The 24549-nt window shown below is 36.1% G+C and overlaps 1 protein-coding gene across 1 annotated transcript in view; it reads left to right on the forward strand.

Moving 5' to 3' along the window:
- NUP88 (nucleoporin 88) overlaps positions 1-24549 on the forward strand; it is a 74182-nt gene that overhangs the window by 35210 nt on the left and 14423 nt on the right. Inside the window, exons 4-7 of the mRNA XM_077165819.1 lie at positions 5-91; positions 2691-2867; positions 6148-6334; positions 7235-7382. Of these exons, the coding sequence (XP_077021934.1) occupies positions 5-91; positions 2691-2867; positions 6148-6334; positions 7235-7382 (599 nt within the window). The remainder of the gene's footprint in view (positions 1-4; positions 92-2690; positions 2868-6147; positions 6335-7234; positions 7383-24549) is intronic.

Below are 24549 nucleotides of genomic sequence, written 5' to 3' on the forward strand. Positions count from 1 at the left end.
GTAGAATTTACTCTCTACGTGAGCCCCAGGCCCCTGCTAAGGTGATTGTACTTTCAGAAACAGAAGAGGAAAGCATGATACTCAATAAAGGGTAAGTTTTTATGAAATTTTTAAAAACTGATGTGTTGGGATTGGAAATGTAATTTATGATTGCATGGTTTTCCAGGAGGTGACTTTTGCATGCTTTTGGTAATGTGTGAGGTAAGCCAAAAGCAAGAGTAACAAGAAGTTACACATCTGAATGGCACTATAACTACTAGTTTGATCTCTTTTCAAAAAAGTTCTAAAATGTGAAAAGCTAAAACTGATTCCTTGTTGTGACTTGGATAAGAGAATAAATTTTAAAACAGCAAAGGCCACTGTTGGACTAGAGGCCTGCCGGCTGCTCACTCAGCGTGGCTAAGGAGTTCCTGAACTCCCAGACCAGCATCTAGTATCCTTAAACCTGGAGTGGAACTTAGCCCTTCTGATTCACCTGTGACCCTGGCTTTGTTTATGTTTTTTTATCTACTACAGGGACAAGTTCCTGGCTTCTTTGACCACTTACAGAACCACCCTTTGAATTTACAAACCCCATTCTTCTGGCCTCCTGATCAGTCTCTCTGGTGTTCACCTCATATGATCATTCACAGCATGTACATGTTAGAGTGAATGTTTTAGTAGCAATAGTTGTCGAATTTCCATTTAGTCTTTTCTTGTTTCCTTGGTGGTCATATCTAAGAGTCTTGTTTATCTTTGCTATTCTAACCTTTATTCCTTTGAATATTTGGTATGTAGCTATTCTGTATTTGGCATTTTAATATCTGAAGTCCTTGGGCAGGGGATCTAATGTGTATATATGTTGTTTCTCCTGACTCTGAATAATGGTGGCTTGCTTCCTTCTGTCATTGCCTATCTATAATTGTGAACTTGTATTTATTTGACCTTAATATTTGGGTATATTGATAGCCTGAATTGGAGGTATGTTGTATTTGCTTCTGTAAGGAGGGGTTGCTACTGACTTCAGATCACTTTAATTCTCTTTGATGGCCTCAAAACTATCAAATGATGGTCTCATTCGAATGATTTAAATGTCTTATAGCATCAGCTTCTTTAAATGTATCCCTCTTCAGAGTAAGGAAATACCTACCTCTGGAAGTTGCCAAGTCCTGTTCTTGAGTCAAGGCATTTTCCTCCCTACAAGGTGTTTCCATAGCATACCAACCTCCTTTTGACGGACATTGTGTAGATGAGAGACAGGGGAACAAATAAAGTTATAAGCGCTTAAGCTCTGGTGTCAGCACACCTGGATTCTAATCTCAGCTCTGCCATTTGCCACTGGTGGCATCTAGGAAAGTTGCACTGTATCTTGTTTCCATCAGTATAAAATCGGGGTAATAATAGTGCCTATATCTTAAGATTATTGTACAGAGTAAATGAGATAATGCATACAAAGTGCTTACCATGGAGCTTGTCACAAAGTAAATCATCATTAATTGTTGTCTATTAGCACATATTACTATATTTATAAGTTCCAGGCAAGTTTTGATGTCCTGGGAGACGTTTAATGCTCTTTAAATTAGCTTCAGTGACTTTGTGTTTCCATTCATTGTCTTGATTTTTCAGCTTATCTAAGACTGTTCTTTTATCCTTGTGATTGGAAGTCTTCATTTTTTGCCATTATACCTTTCTATGAGATAAACTAAGAAAATATGGTATTACAGTACCTAAGAATCATCTTGACTCATAGCTGTATGAAATTGAGATAATTCTTTAGAAACTTTTATCTTAACCATATTTCATTAACTTAGTACTGAACTGGACTCTTTTTGGGTAACCAGTTATACTACATTTTAAAATTTAAAAAACAACATGGCTGTCTGCCCTGATTATAAAGGTAATATATATTTATTACAGAAAATTGAGAAAAAAAACGAAAAGTATTAAGAAGAAAGTGAAAATCTTTTTTCATTATAGTCTGTCCTATAGTCTATCCTCAATAGAGCAGTCAGAAATATATTTTAAGTATTAATTAGACCATTCCAGTTCCCTGCTCTCTACACCCTATTCATTTCCCAGAATTTTTACCATGGCCTACAAAGACCTACCAGACTGGCACTTGACTCTCTCTCCAGCTTCCTTCTACTATGCCCTACCTGAGTTCCAGCCACCTTGGCCTCCTTGCCATTCCTCAGACACATCAAGCATCTTCCTATCTTAGAGACTTTGCATTTGTTCCTCCCTCTGTCTCAGTTGCTCCTTCCCCAGATAACCACACGACTTGCTCCCTTATTTCCTTCAGATCTTTGTTCAAGTAACACCATATCAAAATCTTTCCCTAACCACCCAGACTAAATCAGCACTATCACTACTCTCTTACCCTATTTATTTTCCTTTGTAACACCATTTTCTGGCATTATATTATGTATTTATTTCTTTTTTGTTTATTGTCCCTCTCTCCAGAGGGCAGGGCCTAAGTTTAATTCACTTACGTATGCCCAGCTCCTAAAACAATACTTGGCACAGAGAAGGTGCTCAGTAAATCTTTGTGAAATAAATGAATCCCATTGCTCAAAGATAACTATTGGTGCTTTTGTGTGTTTTTCTCCAGTATCTTTTTGTGTGTATTTGAGCATATTTTCTGTTTGCACAAAACAAAAGAAGACATTTGTTTTCTTTTCCAACAAGTTGGTTTTTAAATCTCTTTCCAGAAGGGCATATACTGCATCTCTAGGAGAAACAGCAGTTGCATTTGACTTTGGGCCATTGGCAGCAGTCCCGAAGAATATGTTTGGACAAAAAGGCAAAGATGAAGTAGTGGCATATCCACTGTACATCTTATATGAGAATGGAGAGACTTTCCTTACATATGTTAGTCTGTTACACAGGTAAGATGAGATGGTAACCCACTTGGAATGAAAACTCAGCTTGTGCTCCGATATAGATTGTCATGGTTTGATTTGGGATCTGTATTTTTGCGTATGTAGAAGTATTAGAGCCTTTTGATGCTTGATATTTTGGAAGCACATACAGATCATTTGACCTTTCTTTTTTGATTGGGTAAGTTCTGTAGAATTCTTGGATAATCAAGTCAACCACAAAAGTATGTATTGTGTATCTTCTATGTACAAGGCACCCAGGGGATGATTGAACATGGTAATTTGGTATCTGTGTCCCAATTATAGGGAAAAGATATACATGCACATGAAAAGACAATTAACCATACCCTGTTAGTGGTACACAGAAAGGGTAGTAACCCAGAGGGAAATAAAAGATCATTCTGAGTGAAGAAGTTAAAGTTTTCATAGAGAAGAATGAACATCGTGTGGGACTTATAGGTCTAATGCAGGATCAAATGAAACATTAAGGAAGAATAAGACCATTTCAGTCACAGGGGTAGCATAGAGTATGAAAACGTGCTAGGGCAAGCTTTCAGTGATAGAACAGTTTTGTGCTAGAGAAGAGGATTCACGTAGGGAGCATTAAATGATAGAAGTTATGTAGCTGACCAAGAAAGATGTTGTGGACTTAAATGCCTGGTTGAAGAATTTGGAGTCTATTCTGTAGGCAGTAGGAAGCCAATGATGGTTTCGAAGCAGGAAAATAATTACTTAGGGAAGGGACCAGGCAGAGAAATTTTAAAGAAGCTGTTGCACATTTGAGCTTAGAGTCTGCAAAGGGTTTGAACTAGGATGGTAGTAATTTAAGGGGAAAATAAACATAATAGATACTACAAAGGAAGGACTAATAATACTGACTTAATATTTGAACAAGAGAGTGAGCCATTATCAGAAAAATTGATGTCAGCATGAGCAGCTAATATGGGGGGAAGATTTATTTTTATAAATGGTTAATTTGAGATAGTTTTGGACCAATAAGGATGAAGTATTTCATAGACAATTGAAAATGCAGGACTGTAGAGAACATGAAGAAAACAAAGGTAGAAAAATGAGAATCATCTTTCATGGTAAAAGTTAGAGTCAATAGAGGAAAAAATTTTGGGAAAGTTTATAACTAGAGAGGCAGAAGACCAAGGGCTGATCATTGGAGTTTATTCACTTTTAAGTCATTTCAGCAGATACTTATTCAGGACCCGCCATGTGGTAGAAAATGGGAGTACAAGATTGAAGTCAGGGCCCCTGCTCTCAGGTGATTGGTTCATGGAAGGGCATACATCCAAACCAGTAACTAGAGTGCAGAGTACTATGGGAATGTGATGGAGTAAATGCCTAGGCCTGTTTATCTTGGAGAAACAGTAAAATATAACCTTGAACCTTAAAGATTCACTAGGCAGAAAAGGAAGTAGAAGTAGTTCCGGGGAGAGAGAAGAGAGTAGGCAAAACGAGAAAGATAGGAAAGATGAAAGAGCTTGACAGATTGCAGAAAAGGGAGAATTCACTATAGAATGTGTATTCTCCTTTACAGAAATATTTGCTGCCTTTCATGCATTATCTCTTTCTTGAGGCTTTTGTGGTAATAGTATACCCTTCTTGACTGTTTCTTCCCCTACCATCTGGCCTTCATTTGTCCACCACATGATCTACCTATTAAATACAGCTCAGAATACTTAAGTCATTACTGGTTATATGTCCTTTATCCTCTCATGTGCAATGAGTGTTAAATTTCTCTCGGTTTTATGTCAAAATTTCTTGAATGGATATATCTATTCCCCCTTTCCCTCATTCCCTCTTCAGACTCTTTTTTTTTTATTTTTGCATACGCAGGCACTAGGAATCGAACCAGAGTCTCTGACATGGCAGGCAAGAACTCTGCCACTGAGCCACCGTTGCACTCCCTCTCATTATTTTTTGCCTGAATTATTCTTATAATCTTTTAAATAGTTTCCCTGAATCTACTTTTGTCCTCTCCATATCATCTTCACTACTACTGACTTATCTTTTTAAAATAAAATTCTGTCTCTGTCTTGATTTAAAACCTCTAAATGATTCACTATCACCTGGCAGATAAAGTCTGAGCATGTTACTTGGCATTCACTGCCATCTGCTTCATACATTAGTCCTTGGATATCTGTCTAGCTACTTTTCTGTTGCTTTACACCTTGTACTTGGGCTCCCATCATACTGAACTAAGTTTCCTTCCTATTAGTTTCTTCACTTTCATGTCCCTAAGACTTCTCATGTGCTTTTCTTCAATTTGGCATGTTCACCACCCTTTCCCAGAATTCATTCTTTTCCTGTTTAACTTATTTATTTTTGAAGCCTTTCCTACCCACCTCACTTTTGTTTTCTCAAATGTACTCTGTAAATCCTTATATTTTTACACTTACTACATAGTGTAGTAATTCTGTTAAACTGTGAGTTCCTTGGAAGTGTAATCCAGGATTCAGTAAATGAGTTTCTAATCAAATCAAATATGTGGGTCCTAAGCCCTGAAGAGAAGCTACATTTCTGAAGAAAAGATTTAGGAATCATAAGAATATAGGTGGTGGTTAAACCAGGCGTAATTTAATATACTTTCACGTAACTGTGTATTTTGAAAAGAGAAGAAGGCTTACAACAGAACCCTAGAGAACACCAATATTTAAGACACAGACATTAGAAAAGGACATTAGAAATGTGTGTTCAGAGAATAAGGAAGAAAGAACTAGGAGAAAGAATTACTACAGGTGTTCAGGGTGTTAAGATGCAATAATTATTAATCAGTGACAAATGCAGCAGAAGTTCATGTAAATGCCTTTTGGTTTTAGTGGCTAAAATCTTATTGGTGACCCCCGCCAGGGTACGTTCCATAGAGTGATGGAGGCATAAACCATAGTGGGTTTCAGGCATGGTTTCTCAATCTTGGCACTATTGGTATTTGGGACCTCATAATTTTTGATTATGGGGCTATCCTATGAGGGTATGTTTAGCAGCATTCCTGGCTTCTACCAACCAGATGTTAGTTAGCCACCCCACACAATTGTGATAGTCAAAATTGTGTTCAGTCATTGCCACATGTCCCCTGGGGAGCAAAATCATCCTGGCTGAGAACTACTAGAGTGTGATTAGGAAAGTGAAAAAGCAGAGAAGTTGGAACATACTACATTTTTAATGAAGCAAAAGGTACATTTAATAGCTGGAAAAAGACAAAGTCAAAGAATTGTTTTAAGTGATGCATGTGGTTATCTTCTGTCAGCATTTCCCAAATATGTGTTTACTCTTTCTTTAGCCCTGGGAATCTTGGAAGGCTATTAGGTCCATTACCCATGCATCCTGCAGCTGAAGATAACTATGGTTATGATGCTTGTAATATACTCTGCTTACCCTGCATCCCCAACATCTTAGTGATTGCTACTGAATCAGGAATGCTGTATCACTGTGTTGTGCTAGAAGGGGAAGAAGAAGACGAACAAACAGTAAGTACAGGCTAGCATGGGTATATTTTCTATCTTCAATGGATGCTTAATATATAAGAAATTTTGCTTATATATATGACATATCAGATATTTTAGAAATTAAGCATAATTTAATAAAATAATTGCAGCCCACTTAGAAATCTAAACGGAAAGAAGCTATAAGATTACCCAATCTCTTTTGGTCCACCAGCCTAGTTTTTTCTTTCTGAACTCTGTACTACAATCTTTAATGATAGATGTAAAGAAATTTTGAATTGCTGAATTGTTTTTTCTCTAAACTTGTTTATTTACACCTTCTAAAAGAAGAATCTTGTTCTTTTTGAGAAATAACAAGGCACTATTAGAATAGAGAATGGAATTAAGAAGAATTTGAAAGCACTATTTGACCCACTTTTTTTTTCACATGTTAAAAATGATAAATTCTATTGAGAAAAACCTTTGAGTAAAAAAAATACAGTTGTTGTCACTGACTCCCCAGAGCTTAGAATGAGGATTTTTTTTTTTTTTAAAGATAGTGGGTGGAAGATTTGGCACAAATAAAGAGTTTTATATTATACCGTGAATATTAAAGGTAAGTAACTCATTATAAAATATTTTCAGGCTGAAAGTACTCAAGAAGAAATTAGGTATATTTAAGATATTAATTTACAACAAAATAAAATGTTAAGTAAATTTGTTTTGAGACTATGGCCTTTTGAAGATATCCTCCAATAAAAACTGTCTTGGTGATACTATCTATATATGTATTAAAAGTCTGATTTAATATAGGGTAAAGCTTGAAAGAAAAAGGTTATGTTTAGTTATTAGAGAAATTTGACCCATCTTCTTTTGCTTCTGTTTTTAATTGTGTACATTTTCAAATGAACGTGGATGACCAAAAGTACAATGCTTTTTTTACAGTCAGAAAAGTGCTGGGATTCTAGGACTGACCTCATTCCTTCTCTGTATGTGTTTGAATGTGTTGAGTTGGAACTTGCTCTGAAACTGGCATCTGGAGATGATGATCCCTTTGATTCTGACTTTTCCTGTCCAATCAAACTTCACAGAGGTAATGTGTCATTAAATTAAGTCCTTTTATCCCATTATATTTATACTAAGACTGTGACATACTATTCCCTTATAGTTTAATTTATTTTGTGATTCCAGCCTTTAAAATGTTGATTGAGTTCTTATAGTCTTTAGTCACTGTTACACTTTAGATCCAAGGCAGCATGAGCAAATTTCCTGAATTTTAAAATAGTGGCCCAGCCTGAATCCACTCAGGTTTTTAATAGTAGATTTTCTTTGGTGCTATCAAATGTGGACTTCATGATTCAAATATGTACTTAAATGTATACAAAATTAAATAAACTAAAAATATCTTTTAAAATAAAATTGTAGCATACTGCTCTGAAGATACAATTTTTTTCCTCCTAAGGTGATCACTTTGATTTTAAAAAACTTTTTTTTAGAGAAGTTGTGTATTTACCGAAAAATTATGCAAAAAATACTGTTTCCAGATTCCCCCACAGTTTTCCCTATTAACACTCCGTATTAATAAAGAATATTATAATTATACTGTTAACTGTACTTCCTGGTTTACATTAGAGTTCACTGTATTATGCAGTCCTGTTGTTGTTTTTTTTAATTTTTATTATAGTAGCATAAATCCAGTGTAAAATTTCCCTTTTGGTCATGTTCAAATGTATGATTCATTGGTGTTAACTTCAAATTATTCTGCTACCATCACTACCATCTATTACCAAAACTTTTCCATCCTCCAAAACAAAGACTGTATACCAGTTAAGCATTAACTCATACCCTACCCCTTCACTGGCCCCTGGTAACATGTAATCTACTTTTTTACTCTATGATTTGCTTATTATCAGTGAAATCCTGCAGTATTTGTCTATTTGTATCTTTCTTATTTCACTCAACATGGTGTCTTCAAGTTTCATCCATGTTGTCACATGTACCATAACTTCATTCCTTTTTGTGGCTGAATGAGATTCCATTGTCTTTATACTCCATTGTGTATACCCATCCATCTGTTGATGGATACTTGAATGGCTTCCGTCTTTGGCAGTTGTGAATAATGCTACTATGAATATCAGGTCGCGAATATGAACTTTTGGTTTTGTTGATTCTCTATTTCATTTATCTGTGCTCCAATCTTTACTGTTTCCTTCCTTCTAATAACCTTAGTTTTAGTTTGGTCTTCTAGTTTATTTAGATATGAAGGTTAGTCACTTGTAATCTGTCTTCTTTTTTTAATGTAGGCATTTAGAACTGCATCTTATAAGTTTTTTGTTTTGTTTTCTAATGATTTTTAATTGTTTTGTTTTGTTATGCTTTTTAGTTGTTTAGTTTTGGTAGGTTTTGTTTTCATCTCAAGATATTTCCTAATTTCTCTTATGATTTCTTTTTGACCCAGGGTTGTTTAAGAGTATACCGTTTAATTTCCACATGTAAATTTGATGCTTGGCTTTTCCATTTCTGCAGAGATGGCTGTTAGAATTTTTATTGCAGTTGCGTTGAATCTGTAAATCTCTTTTGATAAAATTGAAATTTTTTTTTTTTTTTTTCACAAGGGCAGGCACCGGGAATCGATCTTGGGTCTCTGGCATGACAGGCGAGAACTCTGCCTGCTGAGCCACCGTGGCCCGTCCTAAAATTGAAATCTTAACAGTACTTAGTCTTCCAATCCATGGACATGGACTGTCCTTCTATTTATTTAGGTCTCCTTTGATTTCTTTCAACAAGGTTTTGTAGTTTCCCATGTACAAGTCCCTTTACTTTCTTGGTTAAATTTATTCCTAGATATTTGATTGTTTAGTTGCTATTGTAAATGAAATATTTTTCTTGGTTTCCCCTTCAGTGTTCATTATCAGTATATAGAAACAGTACTGACTTTTGCTGATTGATCTTGTACCCTGCCATTTTGCTTAATTCATTTATTGATTCTAATAGGTTTGTGTGGACTTTTCAGGATTTTCTGTATATAGAATCATGTCTTCTGCAAATAGTGAAGAAGTGTTACTTCTTCCTTCCCAGTTTGGATGTTTTGTATTTCTTCTTCTTGCCTAGATGCTCTGGCTATAATTTCCTGTAAAACATTGAACACTAGTGGTGACAGTGTCCATCCTTGTTGTGATCCTGATCTTAGAAGGATTTGAGAATTTAACCATTGTGTATAATGTTTATATATGTTCTTTATCATGTTGAGGAAGTTTCCATCTATTGCTACTTTTCTAAGTGTTTTTATCAAGAAGAAGTGTTGCATGTTTTTTTCCAGGTTAATGGAGATTACCATGTGTTATTTTTTCTTTTGTTCTATTACTGTCTTCTATTCCACTGGTTGATTTTCTTCCATTGAACCATCCTTACATATTGTTGGATAAATCCCACTTGATCATTTGTAAACAGGCAAACCTCAGGGATATCGAGGGTTCAGTACCAGACCACTGCAGTAAAGCAAATATTGCTATAAAGGAAGTCACACAAATTTTTTTGTTTCCCAGTGCATATAAAGTTATATACCATACTGTACTCATTTTAGTGTGCAGTAGCATTAGTCTGAAAAAGAATGTATATACCTTAATTTAAAAAAAATTATTTATTGCTAAAAATGCTAGTTATCATGTGAGCCCTCAGCTACTCATAACTCTTTGCTAGTAGAGGGGTTTGCCTAGATGTTGTTGGCTGCTGAGGGTTGGGGTGGATGTGGCAGTTTCCTAAGGCATCAGTGAAGATTTGCTGTATTGATTCACTCTTCTCTTTCTTTCATGAAAGATTTTTCTATAGCATGCAATGTTGTTTGATAGCATTTTATCCACAGTAGAATGTCTGTTTAAATTGGAGCCAGTCCTCTCAAACCCTGATGCCACTTTATCAACTAAGTTTCTTTAATATTTAAAATCCTTTGTTGTTATTTCAACAATGTTCACAGCATTTTCAGTAGGAGTTGATTCCATTTCAAGAAACCACTTTCTTTCCTCATCCATAATAAACAACTCATCTGTTCAAGTTTTATTGTGAGTTTGTACCAATTCAGTTGTACCTTCAGGCTCCACTTCTAATTCTAGTTCTCTTGCTATTTCTACCATATCTACAATTACTTCCTCCACTGAAATCTTGAAACTCTGAAAGTCATGAGGGTTAGAATCAACTTCTTCCAGACTCCTGTTAATTTTAATATTTTGACTTCCTCCCATAAATCACAAATGTTCTTAATGGTATGTAGAATGATGAATCCTTTCCAGTAGGTTTTCAGTTTTCTTAGCCCAGATCCATCAGAGGAATCACTATCTGTGGCAGTTGTACTCTTAAGAAATATAATCCTTACATAATGTAGTAGTTAGATTCAGGTGTCAGCTTGGCTTGGTGAAGGTGCCTAGTTCTATTGCTGTGGATATGAGCCGATGCCATGTGAAACTCATCTGTTGCTGATTACATCTGCAGTCAGTTAGGAGATGTGTCTGCTGCAATGAATGATATTTGATTTAACTGGCTGGTGCTTAAATGAGAGAGCTCAACATAGCATAGCCAGAGCAGCTCAGCATACCTCATCTCAGCACTCGCAGCTCAGCCCAGGCCTTTGGAGATGCAGAAAGGAATCACCCTGGGGAAAGTTGTTGGAACCCAGAGGCCTGGAGAGAAGGCCAGTAGAAATCACCCTGTGCCTTCCCAAGTAAGAAAGAACCTCAGTTGAAAGTTAGCTGCCTTTCTTCTGAAGAACTAACAAAATAAATTCCCCTTTATTGAAAGCCAATCTGTCTCTAGTGCGTTGCATTCCGGCAGCTAGCAAACTACAACACATAATAAGACTTGAAAGTCAAAATGACTCCTTGGCCCATGGGCTTCAGAATGGGTGTTGTGTTGGCAGGTATGCAACCAACATTAATCTCATTGCACATCTCCATCAGAGCTCTTGGGTGACCAGGTACCTTGTCTGTGAGCAGTAATATTTCAAAAGGAGTTTATTTTTTTATTTTTTTTTTTTTTTGAGGAATAGATAACAACAGTGGGCTTCATATATTGAAAAACCATGCTGTAAACAGAAGTGCTGTAATCCAAGCTTTATTCAGTTTATAGGTCACATGTAGAATAGATTTAGTGTAATTCTTAGGGGCCCTAGGATTTTCAGAATGGTAAAAGTCCTAAGTGGCATCTTCTTCCAATAGAAAGTATTTGATCTGAATTGAAAATCTGTTTAGTGTAGCTGTCTTCATCAGTTATTTTAGCTAGATCTTCTGGATAACTTGATGCAGTTTCTATATCAGCACTTACTTTCTCACCTTATACTTTGATGTTATAGAGATGGCTTCGTTCTTTAAAATCTCAGGAATCAACTTCTTCTAGCCTCTAACTTTTCTTTTGCAGCTTCTTCACCTCTCTCAACTTTCGTAGAATTAAAGAACGTTAAGGCATTGCTCTGGATTAGGCCTTGGCATAAGGGAATGTTGTGACTGGTTTGATCTCCTCTCCAGACCACTAAAGCTTGTCAGCAATAAGACTGTTTTGCTTTCTTATCATTCATGTGTTCACTGGAGTTAGCATTTTTAATTTCCTGCAAGACCTATTCATTTACATTCGTAACTTGGTTAACTGATGCAGGAGGCATATCTTTTGGCCTTTCTCAGCTGACATGTCTTTCTTAGTCTTATAAGCTTAAACATTTCTAGCCTTTGATTTAAAGTGAGAGATATGCAACTCATTTTTTAATTTGAACACTTAGAGGCCCTTGTAGGGTTGTTAATTGTCCTAGTTCCAGTATTGATGGATCTCCAGGAATGAGGAGGCCCAAGGAGATAGAGTGACAGGGAATGGCTGGTCAGTGGAGTAGTCAGAACACACACAACTGTTGAGGAAGTTCATCATCTTACATGAAAACAGTTTGTGTAACTGTAAAATAATTACAATAGTACCATCAGAACTCACAGATCATGATAACATATAATAATAATGAAAGAGTTTGAAGTATTGTATTAGCGAAATGTACAAAGAGACGCAGAGTGTACTCATGCTGTTGGAAGAATGGCGCCTGTAGACTTACTCAATGCAAGGTCGTCAAAAACCTTCAATTTGTAAAAGTCGCAGTTACTGTGAAGAACAATAAAATAAAATAGAATAAGATATATTTCTTCACATATGCTGTAGGATTTAGATTACTAGTATTGAGGATTTTTGCATCTGTGTTCATAGTGAATATTGCTCTGTGATAGTCTTTGCTTTTGGTATCTCTATGTAGCTTTGCTTTGAGGGTGATGTTGGGCTCATAGAATTAGTTAGGGAGTGTTCCCTCCTCTTCAGTTCTTTGGAAGAGTTTGAGCAGGATTAGTGTTAATTCTTTCTGGGTTGTTTGATAAAATCCACCACTGAATTCATCTGGTCCTGTGCTGTTCTTTGTTGGGAGTTCTGTTGTTGTTTTGTTTTATATAAAGCAGTTTTATTGAGATATATTCACACACCATACAATCCATATAAACTATACAATCAGTAGCTCAGTATAATCATAGAGTTGTGCATTCATCACCACAGTCAATTTTTTTAAAACTTTTTTTATGAATTAAAAAAAATTAACAAACAAAGCATTAAGATATCATTCCATTCTACATATACAATCAGTAATTCTTAATATCATCACATAGTTGCATATTCATCATTTCTTAGAACATTTGCATTGATTTAGAAAAAGAAATAAAAAGATAACAGAAAAAGAAATATAACTATAACAGAGAAAAAAAAAGACTATACATACCATTCCCCTTACCCCTCAGTTTCATTTACCACTAGCATTTCAAACTAAATTTATTTTAACATTTGTCCCCCTTATTTATTTATTTATTTATTTATTTATTTATTTATTTATTTTTTATTAAATAAAAAAGATTAACACAACATTTAGAAATCATTCCATTCTACAGATGCAATCAGTAATTCTTAATATCATCACATAGATGTATGATCATCATTTCTTAGTAGATTTGCATCGATTTAGAAAAAGGAATAGCAAGACAACAGAAAAAGAAATAAAATGATAATATAGAGAAAAAATAAAAATACAAAATACAAAAAATATATATAAAAAAACACACAAACAAAAAAAACTATAGCTCAGATGCAGCTTCATTCAGTGTTTTAACATAATTGCATTACAATTAGGTAGTATTGTGCTGTCCATTTTTGAGTTTTTGTATCTAGTCCTGTTACACAGTTTGTATCCCTTCAGCTCCAATTACCCATTATCTTACCCTGTTTCTAACTCCTGATGGTCTCTGTTACCAATGACATATTCCAAGTTTATTCTCTAATGTCGGTTCACATCAGTGGGACCATACAGTATTTGTCCTTTAGTTTTTGGCTAGTTTCACTCAGCATAATGTTCTCTAGGTCCATCCATGTTATTACATGCTTCATAAGTTTATTCTGTCTTAAAGCTGCATAATATTCCATCGTATGCATATACCACAGTTTGTTTAGCCACTCATCTGTTGAGGGACATTTTGGCTGTTTCCATCTCTTTGCAATTGTAAATAACGCTGCTATAAACATTGGTGTGCAAATGCCCGTTTGTGTCTTTGCCCTTAAGTCCTTTGAGTAGATACCTAGCAATGGTATTGCTGGGTTGTATGGCAATTCTATATTCAGCTTTTTGAGGAACCGCCAAACTGCCTTCCACAGTGGTTGCACCATTTGACATTCCCACCAACAGTGGATAAGTGTGCCTCTTTCTCCGCATCCTCTCCAGCACTTGTCATTTTCTGTTTTGTTGATAATGGCCATTCTGGTGGGTGTGAGATGATATCTCATTGTGGTTTTGATTTGCATTTCTCTAATGGCCAGGGACATTAAGCATCTCTTCATGTGCCTTTTGGCCATTTGTATTTCCTCTTCTGAGAGGTTTCTGTTCAAGTCTTTTTCCCATTTTGTAATCGGGTTGGCTGTCTTTTTGTTGTTGAGTTGAACAATCTCTTTATAAATTCTGGATATTAGACCTTTATCTGATATGTCGTTTCCAAATATTGTCTCCCATTGTGTAGGCTGTCTTTCTACTTTCATGATGAAGTTCTTTGATGCACAAAAGTGTTTAATTTTGAGGAGCTCCCATTTCTTTCTTTCTTTCTTCAGTGCTCTTGCTTTAGGTTTAAGGTCCATAAAACCGCCTCCAATTGTAAGTTTCATAAGATATCTCCCTACATTTTCCTCTAACTGTTTTATGGTCTTAGACCTAATGTTTAGATCTTTGATCCATTTTGAGTTAACTTTTGTATAGGGTGTGAGATGCGGATCCTCTTTCATTCTTTTGCATATGGATATCCAGTTCTCTAGGAACCATTTATTGAAGAGACTGTTCTGTCCCAGGTGAGTTGGCTTGACTGCCTTATCAAAGATCAAATGTGCATAGATGAGAGGGTCTATATCTGAGCACTCTATTCGATTCCATTGGTCGATATATCTATCTTTATGCCAACACCATGCTGTTTTGACCACTGTGGCTTCATAATATGCCTTAAAGTCCGACAGCTTGAGACCTCCAGCTTCGTTTTTTTCCTCAAGGTACTTTTAGCAATTCGGGGCACCCTGCCCTTCCAGATAAATTTGCTTATTGGTTTTTCTATTTCTGAAAAGTAAGTTGTTGGGATTTTGATTGCTATTGCATTGAATCTGTAAACCAATTTAGGTAGGATTGACATCTTAACTATATTTAGTCTTCCAATCCATGAACACGGTATGCCCTTCCATCTATTTAGGTCTTCTGTGATTTCTTTTAACAGTTTTTTGTAGTTTTCTTTGTATAGGTCTTTTGTCTCTTTAGTTAGATTTATTCCTAAGTACTTTATTCTTTTCGTTGCAATTGTAAATGGAATTCATTTCTTGATTTCCCCCTCAGCTTGTTCATTGCTACTGTATAGAAACGCTATGGATTTTTGAATGTTGATCTTGTAACCTCCTACTTTGCTGTACACATTTATTAGCTCTAGTAGTTTTGTTGTGGATTTTTCCGGGTTTTCAACGTATAGTATCATCTCGTCTGCAAACAGTGATAGTTTTACTTCTTCCTTTCCAATTTTGATGCCTTGTATTTCTTTTTCTTGTCTAATTGCTCTGGCTAGAACCTCCAACACGATGTTGAATAATAGTGGTGATAATGGACATCCTTGTCTTGTTCCTGCTCTTAGGGGGAAAGGTTTCAATTTTTCCCCATTGAGAATGATATTAGCTGTGGGTTTTTCATATATTCCCTCTATCATTTTAAGGAAGTTCCCTTGTATTCCTATCCTTTGAAGTGTTTTCAACAGGAAAGGATGTTGAATCTTGTCAAATGCCTTCTCTGCATCAATTGAGATGATCATGTGATTTTTCTGCTTTGATTTGTTGATATGGTGTATTACATTAATTGATTTTCTTATGTTGAACCATCCTTGCATACCTGGGATGAATCCTACTTGGTCATGATGTATAATTCTTTTAATGTGTTGCTGGATTTGATTTGCTAGAATTTTGTTGAGGATTTTTGCATCTATATTCATTAGAGAGATTGGTCAGTAGTTTTCTTTTTTTGTAATATCTTTGCCTGGTTTTGGTATGAGGGTGATGTTGGCTTCATAGAATGAATTAGGTAGCATTCCCTCCACTTCGATTTTTTTGAAGAGTTTGAGGAGAGTTGGTACTAATTTTTTTTGGAATGTTTGGTAGAATTCACATGTGAAGCCGTCTGGTCCTGGACTTTTCTTTTTCGGAAGCTTTTGAATGACTGATTCGATTTCTTTACTTGTGATTGGTTTGTTGAGGTCTTCTATTTCTTCTTGAGTCAAAGTTGGTTGTTCATGACTTTATAGGAACTTGTTCATTTCATCTACATTATTGTATTTATTAGCGTAAAGTTGTTCATAATATCCTGTTATTACCTCCTTTATTTCTGTGAGGTCAGTGGTTATGTCTCCTCTTCCATTTCTGATCTTATTTATTTGCGTCCTCTCTCTTCTTCTTTTTGTCAGTCTTGCTAAGGGCCCATCAATCTTATTGATTTTCTCATAGAACCAACTTCTGGTCTTATTGATTTTCTCTATTGTTTTCAGTTTCATTTATTTCTGCTCTAATCTTTGTTATTTCTTTCCTTTTGCTTGCTTTGGGGTTAGTTTGCTGTTCTTTCTCCAGTTCTTCCAAGTGGACAGTTAATTCCTGCATTTTTGCCTTTTCTTCTTTTCTGATATAGGCATTTAGGGCAATAAATTTCCCTCTTAGCACTGCCTTTGCTGCGTCCCATAGGTTTTGAAATGTTGTGTTTTCATTTTCATTTGCCTCGAGATATTTACTAATTTCTCTTGTAATTTCTTCCTTGACCCACTCGTTGTTTAAGAGTGTGTTGTTGAACCTCCACGTATTTGTGAATTTTCTGGCACTCTGCCTGTTATTGATTTCCAACTTCATTCCTTTATGATCTGAGAAAGTGTTGTGTATGATTTCAATCTTTTTAAATTTGTTGAGATTTGCTTTGTGACCCAGCATATGGTCTATCTTTGAGAATGATCCATGAGCACTTGAGAAAAAGGTGTATCCTGCTGTTGTGGGGTGTAATGTCCTATAAATGTCTGTTAAGTCTAGCTCATTTATTGTAATGTTCAAATTCTCTGTTTCTTTATTGATCCTCTGTCTAGATGTTCTGTCCATTGATGAGAGTGGCGAATTGAAGTCTCCAACTATTATGGTAGATGTGTCTATTTCCCTTTTCAGTGGTTGCAGTGTTTTCCTCATGTATTTTGGGGCATTCTGATTCGGTGCATATATATTTATGATTGTTATGTCTTCTTGTTTAATTTTTCCTTTTATTAGTAGATAGTATCCTTCTTTGTCTCTTTTAACTGTTTTACATTTGAAGTCTAATTTGTTGGATATTAGTATAGCTACTCCTGCTCTTTTCTGGTTGTTATTTGCATGAAATATCTTTTCCCAACCTTTCACTTTCAACCTATGTTTATCTTTGGGTCTAAGATGTGTTTCCTGTAGACAGCATATAGAAGGATCCTGTTTTTTAATCCATTCTGCCAGTCTATGTCTTTTGATTGGGGAATTCAGTCCATTGACATTTAGTGTTATTGCTGTTTGGGTAATACTTTCCTCTACCATTTTGCCTTTTGTATTATATATATCATATCTGATTTTCCTTCTTTCTACACTGTTCTCCATACCTCTCTCTTCTGTCTTTTCGTATCTGACTCTAGTGCCCCCTTTAGTATTTCTTGCAGAGCTGGTCTCTTGGTCACAAATTCTCTCAGTGACTTTTTGTCTGAAAATGTTTTAATTTCTCCCTCATTTTTGAAGGACAATTTTGCTGGACACAGAATTCTTGGTTGGCAGTTTTTCTCTTTTAGTCATTTAAATATATCATCCCACTGTCTTCTAGCTTCCATGGTTTCTGCTGAGAAATCTACACATAGTCTTATTGGGTTTCCCTTGTATGTGATGGATTGTTTTTCTCTTGCTGCTTCAAGATCCTCTCTTTCTCTTTGACCTCTGACATTCTAACTAGTAAGTGTCTTGGAGAACACCTATTTGGGTCTATTCTCTTTGGGGTGCGCTGCACTTCTTGGATCTGTAATTTTAGGTCTTTCATAAGAGTTGGGAAATTTTCAGTGAAAATTTCTTCCATTAGTTTTTCTCCTCCTTTTCCCTTCTCTTCTCCTTCTGGGACACCCACAACACATATATTTGTGTGCTTCATATTATCATTCAGTTCTCTGAGCCCCTGCTCAAATTTTTCCATTCTTTTCCCTATAGTTTCTGTTTCTTTTTGGATTTCAGATGTTCCATCCTCCAGTTCACTAATTCTATCCTCTGTCTCTTTAAATCTACCATTGTAGGTTTCCATTGTTTTTTTCATCTCACAGTCAATTTTAAAACATTTTCATTACTCCAGAAAGAAATAATCCACACTGTTATTGCCCCCCTTTTTGACCCTTGGTATTGGTGTGATACATTTGTTGAAAGAAAATTAAAATATTATTGTAAACTATGATCCATAGTTGTATTCAGTGCAGTTTTCCTCAATGTACCACTCCATTATTGACTCCTTGTAATAGTGACATACATTTGTTCTAGTTCATGAATGAACCTTCTTATATTTATAATGTTAATCAGTCATCAACCATAACAGGGTTCACTGTGTTATACAGTCCCTTGTTTTATCCTCTAGCTTTCCTTCTAGTAACATACATGACTCTAAATTTCCTATTTCAACCACAGTCACACACATAATTTATTGCTATTAATCACATTCTTCCATAATGTGCTACTGTCAACTCTGTCCAATTCCATACATTTACGTTCAATCTGATTAAAAACTCTGCACAAATTATTAAGCAAGTACTCCTAATTCTCTACCCTCATTTATTTCCTGGTAAACCTGCGTTTTAAATTTTAACTCTTTTTTACTTATTATAGTTTACTTATTATAGTTATTTTAACTCAGTTTACTTATTATTATTAGTTCATATTAGTGAGATCATATGATATTTGTTCTTTTGTGACTGACTTATTTCACTTAATATAATGTCCTCAAGGTTTATCCATGTTATCGCATGTCATACTTCATTCCTTCTTACTGCTTAATTATATTCCATTGTATATACATATACCACATTTTGTTTATCCATTCATCAGTTGATGGACACTTCAGTTGTTTCCATCTTCTGTCAATTGTGAATAATACCACTAATTGTGAGTAATACCACTCTGAACGTCAGTGTGCACATGTCTCTTGGGGTCTGCTTTTAGTCTTTCTGAGTATATCTGGTAGCAGGTCAATATAGCAGTTCTGTACTTAGCTTCCTGAGGAACTGCAAACTATCTACCATTTTACATTCCCACCAGCCATGAATAAGTATTCCAATTTTTCCACCTCCTCTCCAACATTTATAGTTTTCTATTTGTTTAATAGTGGCCATTCTAATGGGTGTAAAATAATATCTCATTTGATTTGCATTTCCCTAATAATTAATGTTGTTGTGCATCTTTTCATAGGCTTTTTTGCCATTTGTATCTCCTCTCGTTGTTTGAATGTGTCTCTGGTCTATTTATAATTTGGTCTACGGTATCTTTCATCTCTCTGAGATCTGCTGTTTTTCTGTTTACTCTTTCATATTTCTATTTATACTTTTCTAATGTCATCTTAATGTCCTTTATTTCTTTATAAATATTGTTTAGTAGTTTCACATTTTTTGACCCTGCTGGTGTTTTGATTTGATCATTTAGTAGCTGGGCCATTTCTGTGTGGATCTTCACATGCTTTGTGATTTTTTGTTGCATCTGGGACATTTGATTATCTTAATAAGGTTATTTTGCAAGTTCATTTACTTAACTCATCTAAAGTTTTGTATTTACTTGGGTTTGCATTTAAGGTCCCCTTTTGCACTTCATTTGTCAGTAATTCCCCACCAAACCAAGGCCCAGATCTCACACAGGGAGTGCAGTTCTACTTGGGGGTCTGTTAAAAGCTAGGCAGAAAAGATGGACTGGTGGTTCAACTGCATAATGCCTACCTGTCATGCGGGAAACCTGGGGTCAACTCCCAGCCCATACACCAAAAAAAAGGAAAAAGACTACTCAGGGTCTGTTAAACACTAGGCAGAAATGGGTATACATATGGTTCAGTGGTAGGAAGTTCATCTGTCATGCAGAAGACCTGGGTTCAACTCCCAGCCCATGCACAGGGAATTGAGGGGGCGGGAAGATGGAGGCGCACGGTTCTGAGAGCCCTGGGCCTCCATGGGTTACAGGAGCAGGACCAGGACGCCATGAGCCTCCCACACCATCTGGCTATCTGGTCAGCTTGACTCTGCCTCTCTATCTCTCTCTTCCCTGGGGTGTGGGGACCCCCAGTCTCTGCCGAAACCAGGGGCACTGTGCACAGGGGAAGCAAGTCTGCCACCCTCTGGTCTCCCCGCAGGAGCTCCCAACCATGGGGCCACAAGGGAAGACCTCCCAAAACTGCTGCAAGGGCTTGCTAGAGCACAGGAGCATGCTGCTCCCTCAGGACCCAAGCCCTTCACTGCATACTGCGTGCCTCCAGTGTGCTCATGGTTGAGGACACTCACCCCTCTCTCTCCATCCCAGTCTCTCTGCTTCAACTGCAGCCCTAGTTATTTATTTTATTTTATTTTGGCCCTTTTCTTGTCATTCTGCGGAGCTTGGGTGCAGTCACTACATCCTATTCTGCCATCTTTCCAGAAGTTCCCTCTTGTTCTTTGGAAAATATTTATTTATGTCTTTTGCCTGTTTTTAATTGGGTTTTTATCTTTTTATTGTTGAGTTATAGGGTTTCTCTATGTGTTCTTGATATTAAACACTTATTGAATAGGTGGTTTCCAAATATTGTCTCCCATTGAGTAGGTTGCCCTTATACTTTTTTGACAAAGACCTCTGATATGCAAAAATACCCAGTTTTGAAGAGGTTATATTTTTTTGTTGTTGTTATTCCTAATGCTTTGTTTTACAAGTCTCAGAAACACTACTGCCTACAACAAGATCTTGAAGATGCTTCCTTACATTTTCTTCTAGGAGTTTTATGATACTGTCTCTTTTATTTAAGTATATGATCCATTTTTAGTTAATTTTTCTGATAGAGGTTTTATCTGTCATAATGCCTACCTGTCATGCGGGAAACCTGGGGTCAACTCCCAGCCCATACACCAAAAAAAGGAAAAAAACTACTCAGGGTCTGTTAAACACTAGGCAGAAATGGGTATACATATGGTTCAGTGGTAGAAAGTTCATCTGTCATGCAGAAGACCTGGGTTCAACTCCCAGCCCATGCACAGGGAATTGAGGGGGCGGGTCCTCTTTTATTCTTTTGGGTATGGATAGCCGGTTCTCTCAGCACCATTTAATGAATTGACTGTTCTGTCCCAGTTGAATGTATTAGGAGTCCTTTAAAAAAAAAAACAATTGGATTGGGGGCCCTGTCAGAAATCAAGTAGACTGTGAACCATTGATTATTGGTTTGATTTTTGTTGCGTGAATATATCTCAGTAAAATTGCACTTAGAAAATAAATCAGTTGGCCATAGATCTGAGGGTCTGTTTCACAACTCCCAATTTGATTTCATTTATCGATATGTCTATCTTTATGCTGATACCGTGCTGTTTTGAGCACTGTGGCTTTATCACATTCTTTAAAGTCAGTGTTTTGGTTTGCTGAAGCTACCAAAATACAATATACCAGAAATGGATTGGCTTTTATAAAGGAGATTTATTAAATTACAAGCTACAATTCTAAGACTGTGAAAATGTCCAAATTGAGGTACCAACAAGAGGATACCTTCTCAGAGGAATGGCAGCCAGCAGCCAGGACACCTCTGTCAGCTGGAAAGTCATGTGGATGGCATCTGAGGTCCTTGCTCCTGCTTTGTTGCTTCTAGCAGCTTTCTCTCCAAGCATCTGTGAGCCCGCATTTAGCTTCTCCAGGGCAAACTCTGGATTTCATCTCTTAGCTTCCCTTGGCTCTCTCCAGGTTCTGGCTTAGCACCTGTGATATTTCTGTCTGACTCCTCTCTGCCACAAGTGAGCTATCTTAAAGGACTCCAGTAAATGGATTAAGACCTACCTTGAACCAATGGCGTCACATCTCCATAGGAACAATCTAATCAGAAGGTGCTACCCTAAACAGTAGGTCTATCCCCACAAGATTGGATCAAAAGAGCATGATTTTTCTGGGGTACATAACAGTTTCAAACCAGCACAGTCAGGAAGAGTCTTCCCACTTCATTCTTCTTTTTCAAGATGTTTTTGGCTTTCTGGGTCCCCTTATCCTTCCAAATAAATTTAATAATTGGCTTTTCCATTTCTTCACAGTAAGCCGTTGGATTTTTTATTGTTATTGTATTGAGTGTATAGCTCAGTTTGGGCAGAATTGACATCTTAACATTTAGCCTTCCAATCCATGAAGACGAGATGTCTATTTGTTTCGGTCTTCTTTGATTTCTTTTAAATACAAGTCTTTATGTCCTTGGTTAAGTGTATTTTTAGATATTTGATTCTTTTAGTTGTTATTGTAAATGGAATTTTTTTTTCTTGATTTCCTCCTGATATTGCTCCTCACTAGTCTATAGAAACACAACTGATTTTTGCATGTTGATCTTATATACCACCAGTTTGCTGAACTCATTTATTAGCTCTAGTAACTTCTGTAGGTTTTTCAGGACTTTCTAAATATAGGATTTTGTCATCTGCAAATACTAAGTTTACTTCTTTCCAGTTTGAATGTTTTTTATTTCTTTTTCTTGTCTAACTGCCCTAGCCAGAACTTTTAGCACAATGTTATATACAAGTGGCAGCAGTGGGCATTCTTGTCTTCTTCCCAATCTTAGAAGGAAATCTTTCAGTCTTTCACCTTTGAGTGTGATATTAGTGGTGGGTTTTTCATATATGCCCTTTATCATACTGAGGATGTTTCCTTCTATTCCTGTCATTCAGTGTTTTTATTGATAGTAGGTTTTGTTAAATGCTTTTTCTACATCAATCAATATGATCATGTGGATTTTTCCCCTTCAATTTGTTGATGTGGAGTATTTCATTAATTGATTTTCTTGTGTTGAACCACCTTTGCATATCTGGAGTAAAATCTCCTTGATCATGATATACAATTCTTTTAATATTCTGTTGGATTCTATTTGCATCTGTTTTGTTGAGGATGTTTACATTTATATTCATTAGAGAGATTGGTCTGTAATTTTCTTGTAGTATCTATCTGGCCTTGAAAGTACTAGGGGGATGTTAGATTCTTAGAATGAGTTAGGTCATGTTCCAGCCTCTTCAGTTTTTTGTAAGAGTTTGAGCAGGATTGGTGTTCGTTCTTCCTAGAATCTTTGGTGGAATTCACCTATGAAGTCATCTGGTCCTGGGCTTTCTCTGTTGGGAAGTTTTTTTTTCCAGATTCCTTATGTTTTCTTTCACTGAAGTGATGTTTTCTTTCCTCCATACCAATTCTATTGGGAAGTTTGTTTTTTTTTTCTAATGTTTCTTTTTTATTATTATTATTAATTAACGGAAAAAAAGAAATTAACCCAACATTTAGAAATCATACCATTCTACATAATCAATCAGTAATTCTTAACATCATCACATAGATGCATGATCATCGTTTCTTAGTACATTTGCATCGGTTTAGAAGAACTAGCAACACAACAGACAAAGATATAGAATTTTAATATAGAGAAAAAAAAAAAGTAATAATAATAGTAAAAAAAAAAAAACCTATAGCTCAGATGCAGCTTCATTCAGTGTTTTAACATGATTACTTTACAATTAGGTATTATTGTGCTGTCCATTTTTGAGTTTTTGTATCTAGTCCTGTTGCACAGTCTGTATCCCTTCAGCTCCAATTACCCATTATCTTACTATTGGGAAGTTTTTGATAACTAATTTGATCTCTGCCTATGATTGGTTTGTTCAGGTCTTCTCTTCTAGAGACAGTGTACATTGTTTGTGTGTGTCTAGGAAATTATCCATTTCTCTAAATTGCCTTATTGGTTGGCATACTGATGTTCATAGTATCTCTTAATCTTTTTTATTTCTGTGGACTCACTAGTAATGTCCCCTACCCTCATCCCACTCCCATCGTTTCTGATTTTATTTATTTGCATCTTCTCTTTTTTTCTTTGTCACTCTAGTAAAGATGTTGTCAGTTTTACTGATCTTCTCAGAGAACCAACTTAGAAAGGAAATTTTGAATATTTCATAGTCCAGAGGGGTAATTGCCATAGACCAAGGATTGTAAAACTTTTTAATAGCATGATGCTTTTTTCAAAGGTATTATGCTGAGCCCAATATGTAGAACAGATGAAAATGACATAGTATCAACTTTTCAACAATAAAAGACACTGTTAGACTGAAAACAAAAAAAAAATGAAATGTTAACTGATTTGAAACTGTTATATACCCCAGAAAAACCAAGTTCTTTCAATCCTAATCCACACTTGTAGGGGCAGACCTATTGTTTAGGGTGGAACCTTTGATTAGATTGTTTCCATGGAGGTATGGCTCCCTGCCCATTTAAGGTGGGTCTTGATGAGTTTACTGGAGCCCTTACAAGAGCCGGCACAGGGAAACATTTTGGAGAAAGCTGAGAGGCATACACTTGGAGATGCTTGGAGTGCTGATAGATGTAGCCCAAGTGCTAAGCAAGGACTCACAGAACTAGCCAGAACCTGAAGAGAAGAAATCTGCAGTCCTGGGAGA

This window comes from Tamandua tetradactyla, chromosome 6 (genome assembly GCF_023851605.1).
Source record: "Tamandua tetradactyla isolate mTamTet1 chromosome 6, mTamTet1.pri, whole genome shotgun sequence".
In the NCBI taxonomy this organism is placed as follows: domain Eukaryota; kingdom Metazoa; phylum Chordata; class Mammalia; order Pilosa; family Myrmecophagidae; genus Tamandua; species Tamandua tetradactyla.